This window comes from Cervus canadensis, chromosome 24, assembly GCF_019320065.1.
Source record: "Cervus canadensis isolate Bull #8, Minnesota chromosome 24, ASM1932006v1, whole genome shotgun sequence".
Taxonomy (NCBI): Eukaryota; Metazoa; Chordata; class Mammalia; order Artiodactyla; family Cervidae; genus Cervus; species Cervus canadensis.
In genome coordinates, this window is record NC_057409.1 from 9,143,539 (window position 1) to 9,156,684 (window position 13,146).

General features: G+C 43.9%; 1 protein-coding gene across 2 annotated transcripts in view; it reads left to right on the plus strand.

Annotated features, from left to right (window-relative positions):
- Positions 1-211: 211 nt before the first annotated feature.
- DHDDS (dehydrodolichyl diphosphate synthase subunit) overlaps positions 212-13,146 on the plus strand; it is a 33,724-nt gene continuing 20,789 nt past the window's right edge. For both annotated transcript variants that reach the window (XM_043444653.1, XM_043444654.1), the window contains exons 1-6: positions 212-285; positions 819-932; positions 2,599-2,715; positions 6,484-6,626; positions 10,005-10,121; positions 11,080-11,181. In XM_043444653.1, the coding sequence (XP_043300588.1) occupies positions 870-932; positions 2,599-2,715; positions 6,484-6,626; positions 10,005-10,121; positions 11,080-11,181 (542 nt within the window). In that variant the 5' untranslated portion in view covers positions 212-285; positions 819-869. The remainder of the gene's footprint in view (positions 286-818; positions 933-2,598; positions 2,716-6,483; positions 6,627-10,004; positions 10,122-11,079; positions 11,182-13,146) is intronic.

The window sequence follows — 13,146 nt, forward strand, 5'->3', positions numbered from 1 at the left end:
CCCGACACTTGGCCCGGAGCCGAATCTCACGCCTCACCGCGTCCCGAAAGCCCGGCTCTCGCATTCGCCTCACCCCGCCCCGCCCCCAGGCGTTCGAACGGCCGAGAACGCTTGCCTCGTCGCTCCTCTTCCTCCGAGCGCGCAAGCGCAGGCCAGGGCTCCGCCCCTTAGGTAACGGGAGAGGCGTGTCCCAGCGCCCAACGATGACGTGTTCTTCCAGCGCCACGTCGTGAGGAAGTGTCGGTCCACTGGAGCAGTTGGAAGGCGCTGGCAGAGCTTGTCAAGGTGCTGGATTCAGGGTGGGGTGGACTGGAGGAGAGGGATTGACTGGGCGAGAGGCAGCTGTGGGACGGGCAAAAGGGACAGTGGAAGAGACAGTGAGAGAGTAAATAATTGGGAAAGCTCTAGGCTAGGAGGTAACGGGTGCAGTAGGTGAAAGGGTTGTCGACCTGGAGCACCGAAAGTCGGAAGCTGCCTTGGGGAGGATGGAAAAGGAAGAAGGGGGAAGGATCAGGAGGTAGGCACTACGATGTGACTGAAAGCTGACGTTTTCAATAGATGTTCAGAAAAAGGCGGTGCAGACACTGAAGGAGAAGGGGATAGCAGCAAGCTCCACCAAGCCCGTGGAGCCAAGAAAAGGCCTCTGCCCTCAAAGTCCTGTTGTCTTATAAGTCTGGGTGGAGAAAGACTAGAGGCTTAGACCAGTGCCTTTGGGTTCTAATGCTGGGTGCTCTCTACCGTTTTTGGCGTAGTTGCAAGTCAGACGTAGTTGTTTGCCGGCGTGGTGACTTCTGATTCTCTTTCTTGTTTATACACAGTTACCTGGTTGGTGTCTAATCGTCCTGGGCTGCTTCTCCGGGGCAAGAATTATGTCATGGGTCAAAGAAGGAGAGCTGTCATTTTGGGAGCGGTTCTGTGCCAATATCATAAAGGTGAGCAGTGGCGGACAGCACCAGCTGGCCTTTTGGTTTGTTGGGTAATCTTATATCAAAACCTGTTATTAAAGTTGAGTAATCCCTGACGTTTATGGATTTATAATAGAATTTAGCAGTGGTGTGAAAGAGTCTTAGAATTGCAAGTCTATGTTTCTGGCAAATTACTGTCCTAACTCCCGCGTTTTCAGGAAACCTAGGACCTCCCCGTATCACTGGGCAGTACGGGCTGTTAGGTCTTCCTGAAATTTGTTTCCGTAGAACTTTGATCGGTTATTCCTAGTACTGTCTTCTGGGTTTAGATAAAATAACTAATCTTGCTTTGATGTGATGGTAGAGCATAATGGTTAAGAGTTTGGGATCTGGAGGCAGACTATGAATGAAAGTCCTATTCTGTCATATACTAACCATGTGACTTTATATGGTGGTTTTGAGGATTAGATGAAACTACATAGAAAGCACTCACCACAGTGTCTAGCAGTTTTTAATTACTATTGTTGGGGGTGCCTTTCAGCCATTTGAAGACTATAATCACTCTGTTTCCTACATTCTCCTTGGTTCCCCCAGATCTTCCCTCAGCTTTTTCTCTAGGAATCACAGCAAAGTTATATCCTCTGCATATGAAAGGTTTGAGATTGGAGCCAGTCAGCTTGGTTTCAGCCCCAGGCTGCCAAGCAGCAGGTAGCAGTGAATTTATGAGTAAGCCTTGAACCCCACCTCCCCACACACAAAAAATGCCAAGTGATCTCAGACAGTGCAGGAAATGGAAAGCATCTCCTTAGGGAATCACTGCAGTCTTGTGTTGGGAAGAACAAACTTCATGACTTTATTGGAATTTTTTTTGGGGGGGAGGCCTCTATGTAGGGGACAAAAATAGAAAATGTCAGAGAGTTGCAGGGCAAGCGGTCTATGAAGAAACCCTCCAGTGAGGGAAAATAGTTCAAGGAGTGAATTTTTGCTATGATGGACAACGTAACGCTGCTCTAAGCCAGATAAGAAGTTTTGTTTGCCTCCCAAATGCCTTTTGTTTTGAAGTGTCTCCTGACATTGAAATTTTTATAAAAATCTTGCGTGTCTTCTCTTGTGAAATAAGAAGATCCAACAATTTTAGACCTCTATTCATGTGTGACAGGACTCAGATGGAAGTGGGTGCCTGTTTTATGAGGAGGATGCCTTCTACATTTCACCACATCCATCACCATCCCTCCTATGTCTTCCAGTTGAAAGCTAATGAAACCAAGCTGGTGGTTAAGGGCATGTGGTTAAGACACGTACTCTGGAAGCACATAGACCTCCGTGTGAATCCTCACTTTGTCTCTTCTCGGCTGTGTAACTGGTGCAGGTCACTTGACCTCTCTGAGCCTCAGTTTTCTCATGTGTAAAATGAAGATAATACTATTTACTTCACATGTGTGTATGATGAAAAAAAAAAGGTGAAGTATAAAAAATCCAGCATAGTATTTGACATGTAGTAAGTGCTCAATAAACACATAAATAAAAATAAATAGAAGTGCTTACTGCTTATGTATTGAGCAAAAAAGTACAGAATACCCAATTCTCTTCCTCAGGACTTTTATCATATAACTCAAGCCTATCAGCTTGGCATATTGTCTCCTTTTATCTCTGAGTATTATGTGATGTGTCCGTTTGTCTTCTTACCTCACAGGCAGGCCCCATGCCCAAACACATTGCGTTTATAATGGATGGGAACCGTCGCTATGCTAAGAAGTGCCAAGTGGAGCGGCAGGAGGGCCACTCACAGGGCTTCAACAAACTGGCAGAGGTGGGTGTGGGTGGCAGAATCAAGGGTGAATGGTCTGGTGAGAATTGGATTATGGCTAAAAAACCAAGCCCTGAGTTTGCTGTGGTTTGAGAGTGCTTTTATAGCTGTTTGTTTTCTTCCTTGCTTGTTTGCTAGCTATAAGTCTCATATCAACATTTACAAAAAATTAAATCGTCTAGGGAATCATCACAAAATATTTGATATAAGAACAAAATTGTCTCCTTTTACCACTTTAATCAACAGTTTATATTTTTCTGTGCCTCATCCTAGTCCTTATAGTATGTTCAACATGACTTAACATCCATAAAATTATATCTATAGCTTTTGAAAAAAATTATTTATTTTTCAGTTCAGTTCGGTCATGTCCAACTCTTTGCAACCCCATGGACTGCAGCATGCCAGGCCTCCCTGTCCATCACCAACTCCTGGAGCTTACTGAACTCATGTCCATTGAGTTGGTGATGCCATCCAACCATCTCATCTTCTGTCATCCCCTTCTCTCGCCTTCAGTCTTTCCCAGCATCAGGGTCTTTTCCAATGAATCAGTTCTTCGCATCAGGTGGCCAAAGTACTGGAGTTTCAGGAATACTGTGTTGGTTTTTGCCATATATCAACATGAATTAGCCATAGGTATACATATGTCCTCCCTCTTGAACCTCCCTCCCCCTTCCCACCCCTCTAGGTTGTTTTAGGGGGTTTGGGTTCCCTGAGTCATAGCAAATTTTCATTGGCTATCTGTTTTACATATGGTAGTGTATATGTTTCTATGCTACTCTCTCCATTCATCCCACCCTCTCCTTCTCCACCCCCCTGCCCATGTCCATAAGTCTGTTCTCTGTGTCTGTGTCTCCATTGCTGCTCTGCAAATCAGTTCATCAGTACCATTTTTCTAGGTTCCATATATATGTGTTAATATATGATATTTGTTTTTCTGACTTTCTTCACTCTATATAATATGCTCTAGGTTCATCCACCTAATTAGAATTGACTCAAATGTGTCCCTTTTTTTGGCTGAGTAATATTCCATTGTGTATATATACCACAGCTTCTTTATCCATTCATTTGCCTATGGACATCTTGGTTGCTTCCATGTCCTAGCTGTTGTAAATAGTGCTGCAATAAACACTAGTGCGCATGTATCTTTTTCAATTATGGTTTCCTCAGGGTATATGCCTGGTAATGGTATTGCTGGGTTGTATGATAGTTTTATTCATAGTTTTTTAAGGAATCTCCATACTGACTTCCTGGACATACTGGAGTGGGTAGTTCCCTTCTCCAGCTGATCTTCCCAACCCAGGGATCAAACCCGGATCTCCCGCATTGCAGACAGATTCTTTACCAGCTGAGCCACCAGGGAAGCCCATGAGTACTGGAGTGGGTAGCCTATCCCTTCTCTAGGAGATCTTCCCAACCCAGGAATTGAACTGGTGTCTCCTGCATTGCAGGCAGATTCTTTACCAGCTGAGCTACCAGGGAAGCCCATGATAGTTTTAGTCATAGTTTTTTAAGGAATCTCCATATTGTCTTCCATAGTGGCTGTATCAATTTACATTCCAACCAACAGTACAGTTGAGTTCAGTTTAGTTCATTCACTCAGTCATGTCCGACTCTTTGCGACCCCATGAACCGCAGCACGCCAGGCCTCCCTGTCCATCACCAACTCCCAGAGTTCACCCAAACCCATGTTCCTCGAGTCGGTGATGCCATCCAACCATCTCATCCTCTGTCATCCCCTTGTCCTCCTGCCCTCAATCTTTCCCAGCATCAGGGTCTTTTCAAATGAGTCAGCTCTTTGCATCAGATGGCAAAAGTATTGGAGTTTCAGCTTCAAAATCAGTCCTGCCAATGAACACCCAGGACTGATTTCCTTTAGGATGGACTGGTTGGATCTCCTTGCAGTCCAGGGGGCTCTCAAGAGTCTTTTCTAACACCACAGTTCAAAAGTATCAATTCTTGGACACTCAACTTTCTTTATAGTCCAACTCTCACATCCATACATGACCACTGGAAAAATCATAGCCTTGACTAGACGGACCTTTGTTGACAAAGTAATGTCTCTGCTTTTTAATATGCTGTCTAGGTTGGTCATAACTTTCCTTCCAAGGAGTCAGTGTCTTAATTTCATGGCTGCAGTCACCACCTGCAGTGATTTTGGAGCCCAGAAAAATAAAGTCAGCCACTGTTTCCGCTGTTTCCCCATCTATTTGCCATGAAGTGGTGGGTCCGGATGCCATGATCTTAGTTTTCTGAATGTTGAGCTTTAAGCCAGCTTTTTCACTCTCCTCTTTCACTTTTATCAAGAGTACCAACGGTAAAAGAGGGTTCCGTTTTCTCCACACCCTTTCCAGCACTTGTTGTTTGTAAATTTTTTGATAATGGCCATTCTGACCGGTGTGAGGTGATATCTCATTGTAGTTTTGACTTGCATTTCTCTAATAATGATGTTGAGCATCTTTTTGATGTATTTATTAGCCATCTGGATGTCTTTTGCCCACTTTTTGATTGGGTTGATTGTTTTTCTGCTATTGAGTTGTATGAGCTGCTTGTATATTTTGGAAATTAATCCTTTGTCAGTTTCATTTGCTATTATTTCCTTCCATTCTGAGGGTTGTCTTTTCACCTTGTTTATAGTTTCTTTTGCTGTGCAAAACCTTTTAAGTTTAGATGGGTCCCACTTGTTTCTTTTTGTTTTTATTTCCATTATTCTAAGAGGTGGGTTATAGCGGATCTTGCTGTGATTTGTGTCATAGGCGTTAACCTCTAGGCCCTGTCTCAGCTCCAGTTTGTTCTCCACCTTCAGTGTCACTGGATTCAAGAAGTACCAGAAGGCTGAGTTTAAATTTGAGTTTTACTTCTCTTTCCTTTGAGGTGTCATTTCATACAGGGAAGTGCACAAATTTGGGGTTTTGACAGTTGCACTCATGAGTCTACTCCACACCTCTGTCAAGACATAGAACGTTTCCATCTTTCTAGAAGGTTCCTTCGTGCCCCTCCCCGTGAAACCCTGTGCTACCTCCTCTGCCGCTCTACAGGCAACCACTGTTCTGATTTCTGTCACTCCAGATGAGTTTCTGCTGTTCTAGAACCTCATATAATGGATTCATACAGTAGAGCTGTGGACTTTTGATATATTTCTTCATTTTCCGAGCCTCAGTTTTACTATCTGTAAAGTCGGCATGAAAACAGTAATGCCTTTCTCAAAGGGTTGCTTGAAGAATCAAATGAAATAATGTCTGTGAAAACACTTTGGAGACTTAAATGCTACACAGTTGTGCAGTTGTTGCTTGTCTTCTAACTCATCAGCCTCTCAGTCTTCTGGAATAATGATGTTGTGGGCAGTAATACCTGTGTTCTTATATACCTTTAGCCACCTGGTGAGGGATGGGTTGTGATGCCCTTTCACAGATAAGGGGATTTAGGCCCTGAGAGGTTAAATGATATGCCGGCAGTCACATAGCAAGTGCATGATGGAGTCAGGGGCTAGGACCTAGAACTTCACTCTCTCAGCGAAGAGTTCTTTCCAGTAAACCACAGTAGCATCAGCATAATAATACTCATTAAGTTCGCATTTTTCAGTCTCTCAAGTGGTGGCTTTCTGCTTGTTTGGTTCATTATTCTGACAGAAGCATTGGTATTAACCTAGCTTTACCCAGAGTGGGAAGGAAAAAAGTCTGTCTCCCACTTCCAGCACTGAGTCGGGGCTGAGGCATGTCCTGTTTCCCTTCCTGCTCTTCCTTGTATCCTAGCTCCTTGCCTTCTCCCCCTCAGACTCTGCGTTGGTGTTTGAACTTGGGCATCCTGGAGGTGACGGTCTATGCGTTCAGCATCGAGAACTTCAAACGCTCCAAGAGTGAAGTAGACGGGCTAATGGATCTGGCCCGGGAGAAGTTTAGCCGCCTGATGGAAGAACAGTAAGATGCTATCAGAGGGGCACGTGTGTCCTTCCACCACCTCCAGCCTTATCCTAACCCTCAGCTCTCTTTTCTGGGGCTAGTTAAGGAACTCTAAATCTTTCTGCTGTTAATAGGACCTCTTCAGTGGCAAGTATGACAAGCTAGTTTTTCTTTTTTTTCAAAGGAAACGTTTATTTGAGGGTACAGAGGTATTTCATAGAATTCAAGGACAAGTACGGCCAGCCTCAGGTAAAACTGAAGTTAAGAAGTGAAATCCATTAGATAATGGATTCTAAATGCTTCCTTGGGCATTTACTTCTTTTGCTCCACAGACCAGCTTTGTCTGCTTTAGGAGCGCAGCCCAGAATGAACTAAAACCCTAATTGGTTCTAGTTCTAAGCAGCCCACCTTGGATCAGATTTCTATCCCGGGACCAGTAAGCTGTGATCAGGGAAGCAGAGTAAGAGAAACTTTGAAAAAGTCATTTTCTGTGGTGCAGTCATCCCTAAAAAGCTACTACACTTCCCTGTATATTCCGTTGGAAGGGAATGGATGATGCACAAAAGGCCTTTATGGGGATAAGTCAGTACTAGTCTTATCTGTCACTATGTTTAAGCCTTAACTTGGGGAGCAAAGCCAGAAGGGGACAAAGAGGAAGTTTGGTGGAAATTATTTGCTTCAAAGTGTGCATCTCTCTCCAGCCCGGGCTGCCCCAAAGTCTTCATAACAACCATTCTCTGCCCAGCTCCTCCTCACTCCAGGACCAGGCAGATGAGAGAACAGAATGCTTAGAGCTCTAGCAGAGCTGGGCCTAGGACAGTTCTGTCACTTCTGTCCCTGTGTGGGTCTGGGTGAGGGGAGAGTAGCCAGGCTTCTCTGTCCATGTTAAGATGGTGAGACTCTGGGCCACAGACATTACTGCCTCCTTTGGGGCTCAGAAGTCACACCCAAGGGACTGGGGACAGAGGTAATGGGGACACATTCCAGGTGTTCAGATTCTTCTGTATTTCACACTAATCTTGCCTTTTTAAAGTGCTTATACTATGTGTCAGGCCCTGAGCCTGATGTGGATTCTCATTTAATATTCTCATTATCCTGTGAGAAAGGTATTATTATCCCAGTTGTAGAGAGGAATAAAGTAAAAACCAGCCGTTTAGGTGTGTATCTTGGGTTGCACAGCTATCAGAGAGACAGAGCCAAAACACACAGAATCTTTCTGACTCTGGAGCTAAGCTGTTGTCTACTATACTGCACTCCAAGAAACAGGAGGTAATCTTACAGTTCTTAAAAGGTGCTCCTGAGATTGTTCTAATCAGTCAGTAGTAGAGGACATGGTCTTAGGTTATGAAGTCCTGGATGCAGCAAGAAGAAACCTTAGCAGTGGTTTTCCTATAGTGTGCCACAACCCCAGTGTTGTGACGGGTGGGCATGCAAGGACCCAGAAGGAACATGGTATACAGTGCTGCTTTATGTTTATCTGTCTTATATATTGGACATCTGTTAGATTTGATTATATATTGGACATCTGTTAGATTTGATTCAAAGAAAGAGTTGTTTGGCTAAAAGAAGTTTGGAAAACCACTGGTCTAGTTTGGTTTCATCAGTTGGGAAACTAACCCTTGTGGAAAGAAGAGAAAGGTTTGCCCATGGTCACACAGCAAACTAGTGGCAGAACCAGGCTGGGAACCCAGATCTCCTGGCTCCTTGCCAGCACTTTCACAACTCCTTCCTTGTAGACCTCCTTCAGGTCATGTGTATTCTCACAGTGTGGCACTTTCCCAGAATGGCAGAGATGATTAGCACCCCCAGTTTACAAGGTAAGAGGCTCAGCGAGGCTCAGCAGTTATGCTAGGTCAGATAGTAAGCAGTAGCACTAGGGCTTGAATCTAAGTATTCTTTCTCTTTTTTGGCCGCATCCCAGGGCATGCGGGATCTTAGTTCCCTGACCAGGGATTGAACCTGTGCCCCTTGCAGTGGAAGCACAGAGTCCTAAAAACTGGACTGTCAAGGAATTCCCAAATCTAGGTATTCTTATTCAAATATTGCCTTGATTCTGAGTATACATTTGTCTACTATCACTGAAGTGGGTTCTCAAAATTAGGTGATTAGATCTTGCTCACTCTTGGAAGAAATGTGGTTGAGGGTTGCAGGGTGGAAAGGCTGTGGGTGCAGCCTTCAACTCTGGATCAGGGTTCTCCAGAACCTGCCAGATACCCTCGCCCCACAGTATACTTCTTGTTACGGAGCTCCTGTTTTCCAAACATTAGTCATTCTGTTTCTCCTAAGCATTCCCAAGTTCAAGAAGCTGACTAGGGAACAGTGAGTTCATGCTCACTCTGCCGTTTGGGAGTTACTATATGGAGGCAGTGTAATGTTGTGATTAAAAAAACAGGCCCTTGAACCAGACTGCCTTGATTCCTTATCTGACTTTCTACTCACCAGCTGTCAGATCTTGAACAAATTCACCTCCCTGGGCCTCAGTTTCTTCATCTGTAAAAGGGGAATGGTAATGGTGTCTGCCTCAAAGGTAGATGTAAAAATGGAGTGCCTGTAAAACACTTAGACCAATGTCTGAATAAGTGAAAGTTCCTCAATGGTGTCCGACTCTTTGCAACCCCATGGACTGTTCTCCAGGCCAGAACACCGGAGTGGGTATCCTTTCCCTTCTCCAGGGGATCTTCCCAACCCAGGGATTGAACCCAGGTTTCTGCATTGCAGGTGGTTTCTTTACCAGCTGAGCCACAAGGGAAGCCCAAGAATCCTGGAGTGGGTAGCCTATCCCTTCTCCAGTGAATCTTCCTGGCCCAGGAATGAAACCGGGGTCTCCTGCATTGCAGGCGGATTCTTTACCAACTGAGCTATCGGGGAAGACCAGACCAATATCTGGCAATTAACAAACATATAATTAATGTTAGATGTTGCTATACTTACAGTTCACGAGAAGTTAACAAAAGTAACCTGTAATACAACTCCTGCCCTTGAGTTTGTTCGCCTGTCAAAATGAGACAGATAGCATGGAATCCGTGTGATGCAGCTTGCCAACAGGGACACGTGAGGCAGTGTAATATGTGGTAAAGAAGTTTGGGTTTTCAAATCAGACAGACCTAGGTTTCAGACCTGACCCAGCTCTTGATGGCTGTTTGACCTTGGGCAATCCCTATCTGAGCCTCAGCCTATTCTGCCTGAGCCTCGTTTCCCGCTGTAGAACAGGGAATGTGCTAAATTCCTTTCCCGGTCGTTGAAGGCATGCAGTGAAATAATACATGTGGTATGGTGCCTGACACACAGGAAAGCACTCACACTGGTAATTGAATATTATCTAAGCACTTTGCTCTCTCCAGCTCAGCAGGTGCTCTCTCCCAACTCCCAAACCTGCCTCCTTTCCCCCCTGATCAGGGAGAAACTGCAGAAGCATGGGGTATGTATCCGGGTGCTGGGTGATCTGCATCTGTTGCCCTTGGATCTCCAGGAGCTGGTCGCACAGGCTGTGCAGACCACCAGGAGCTACAACAAGTAAGTCTTCTGATTTCCCTCTAGGGCCTGTACCAACCTTTGACTCCGTCTGACTTTAGGGAGACTTCCTGGGCCTTTCTTGGCCTGCATTTGGTACAAGAGGCGATAAGGAGTTGGTTTCTGATGCTTAGAAGCTTCTTCCTTCAGCTGTAGGGCAGACGGAGACGTTTCTGCAGTACCTGTTACATGAGTGTATGTTCACACATGCAGTTTCTTTTCTTCATCCTTCATGGGCCTTGCCCCCTCCTATATATATACATATATATACACACACACATATTTAAGTATGTAAATACATATATATTTGTGCGTGTATATATGTATATATGCACCTATTTACATACATATAATGTGTATATATATATATATATATATATATATACATGTTTAAATATATATGTTTGTGGTTTTGGGTATTTTTTAATTGACAGAGGATGGGGTAGGAATGTATCAGGCCTTGTCCCTGTCTCTGAAGACAGATCCCTCAAGAAATTCTCTTTCTGTCCCACTGCTTTAACCAATAGATGGGATGACCTGAGGAGGACATGCTGCTACAGATGGGAACAGAGTTTAATAATCCAAACTTCATTATGTGTGGCTTTGCAATGTAATGTATATTTGGCAGTGGATTTGTTTCACATCAGATTTCCCTCCTATTCTTCTCTACTTGTTCTAATAATCACAATGAATTCACATCCTCTGAAAGCCAGGTGCTAGCAGAAGGCAAGAAGATTAAGTGAATAATAAGGATCAGTTAGTATTTTTCTTATTACAAAACTAATGTGTTTTTTCCCAAGGAAAATAGGAAAACTCAAAAAACTAATAATCTCGCCTTTCAGAAGTATCCATGGTTAACCTTTGATGTGTGTTCTACCACAGAAGGGGTGCTCTGTAATCAGGGACTCTGCTTCTTACTCCCTGTCCCTCTTGGTAAATTATTCTGTTCTTCCCTTCTCAGGTGTTTCCTGAACATCTGTTTTGCTTACACATCCCGTCATGAGATCAGCAATGCTGTAAGAGAGATGGCCTGGGGAGTGGAACAAGGCCTGCTGGATCCCAGGTACCCACAGTTGTTTAGCATGGTGACTGATAGGGAAAGCAGGCACGCACCGAACCATAAAATCCCTCCTAAGTCATGTACGTGGGTTGGAAGTCAAATCAGGAATGTATGTGGAAAGATTAAGGTGAGGGTGATTCCCCTCACTTAGAGTTTCAGAATGACTTCTTATAGCCTGCTTTAGAATTTCTCTGTGTTTGCCACATACCAAGAAGTTCTAGAAAAATGGCATAGCAGGGTAGCAACACTGTGGCATGCAATAAACATGATGCCCTCCTGGCCGTTTGGCAGAGTTTTTCTAGGAATGAGTTTTCAGGAATGCAGCTTTTGGGGGGTATTGTCCTTTAGGCCTGTCATGTTACAGTTCATGCAAGATACAGGTATTTTTCAAAAAGAATGTTGTTCATCATTGACAACATGGTGGGATTTTTAGAGCTGGGAGAGACTTTGGAAGCCGTCTGTCTGCTCAGTCTCTGTTGTGAGTGTAACCTTTGGTAATAATATTAGTAAACTAACAACAGCAATAGTAAAATAAAGTAGAAAAAAACCCCACAAACCCTGGGTAATATGTTATGCTTTGTATTTTATTAAATTAATATTCTTAAGTGTAAGAGATTTGAGTCTTTTCTCCATTTTATAGATGAGAAAACTGAGCTCACATTGAAATGACTTCCCAAGGTCATTCTGCTAACAAGTGCCAGAGCTGGGACTTCTATCAAAAACTGTCTTGATTCCAGAGTTTTTGTCCTGACATATGGGGTCTTGGGACCCAGGAATTTTTTTGACTTCCCTCTTGGATATAATTTTATTTTCCTGGGAAATTAAATAAAAAATGAAGATGTTTCTCAGTGAGAATGAAATTATATAAGAAGAAAAAGAGACAGTTTTTAAGGCTATTTTATGAATCCTTCTTCTCCCCAATAGCTGAATGATCTTTCTGTGCTATATAATTTATTCTTTCAATCAATCATTCATTCTTTAAACAGATATTTTTTAAGTGCCTACTAAAGGCCAGGCACATTGCTGTATATAGAGGATATAGTGCTAAGAATAAAAAAAACATATTTCCTGTTTTCATGGAGCTCTGGCAAGGAAAGCAAACATTATCAAGATCATACAAGTCAGCATAAAATTATATTGATGATAAGCGTGATAAAGGCATTGGTGCGTGGTTCAGTAAGAATTTATACTTAAGAGGAATGGACCTGGTATGGAAGGCTCTCCAAAGGAAATGAATGATAAGTGACCTACCAAGGGGGTGGGAGGATAAGTAATAGCTGGGGAAAGAGGCAGTCATGTGAGGGAGGAGCTTGTTAGTTGCACAAATACTATTGGGAATAATTCAAGTAGAGAGTATTTGGAAGGGAGCTTAGATTATGGTGGTGATGGTGAACTAGACCAGAGTGCATCAAGAGTAATGCAGCAGATCAAATCGAGAAGACTCGGTGGGCTGACTCTGGGAAAAGGGTGTGTTAAGGGTGGCTCCAGGTGGGTGTTATGGGTGACTTTGACTTACGCAACGGAGGGCAGTGGTGCCCTTGACTGTGCTGAGAGCCCTGAGAGGATGCAGTTTGAGGAAGAAGGTCAGGAGTCTGGTCTAGGAGATCCTGTAGTTGTTGAGCATAGGTGGCAGGTCTACAGTGGAGAGGAGGAGTGGGGCTGGGGTAACTGACGCAAAGAGAGGGCCTAAGGAATCTAAGGAGATTCTAGAGTGAGAAGAAGAGAAGGCCGTGGATGGAGTTTGGGGAAAACTGGCTGGGTAGAGGAAAAGGAGCCTTAAGGGAAAAAGAGAATGAACAATCAGAAAGGTTGAAACAAAAGAGCTGCCATTATTACAGAGACCAAGTAAAGAAGGTGTTCATCAGTGCAGGTGGGGTGGGAACAACAGTATCAAACAGTGTGGAGGTCAGTTAATATGGATCGAAAATTAGCTATTAGTGGAAAAAGTGAAGGTACAGGTTAAGTTGG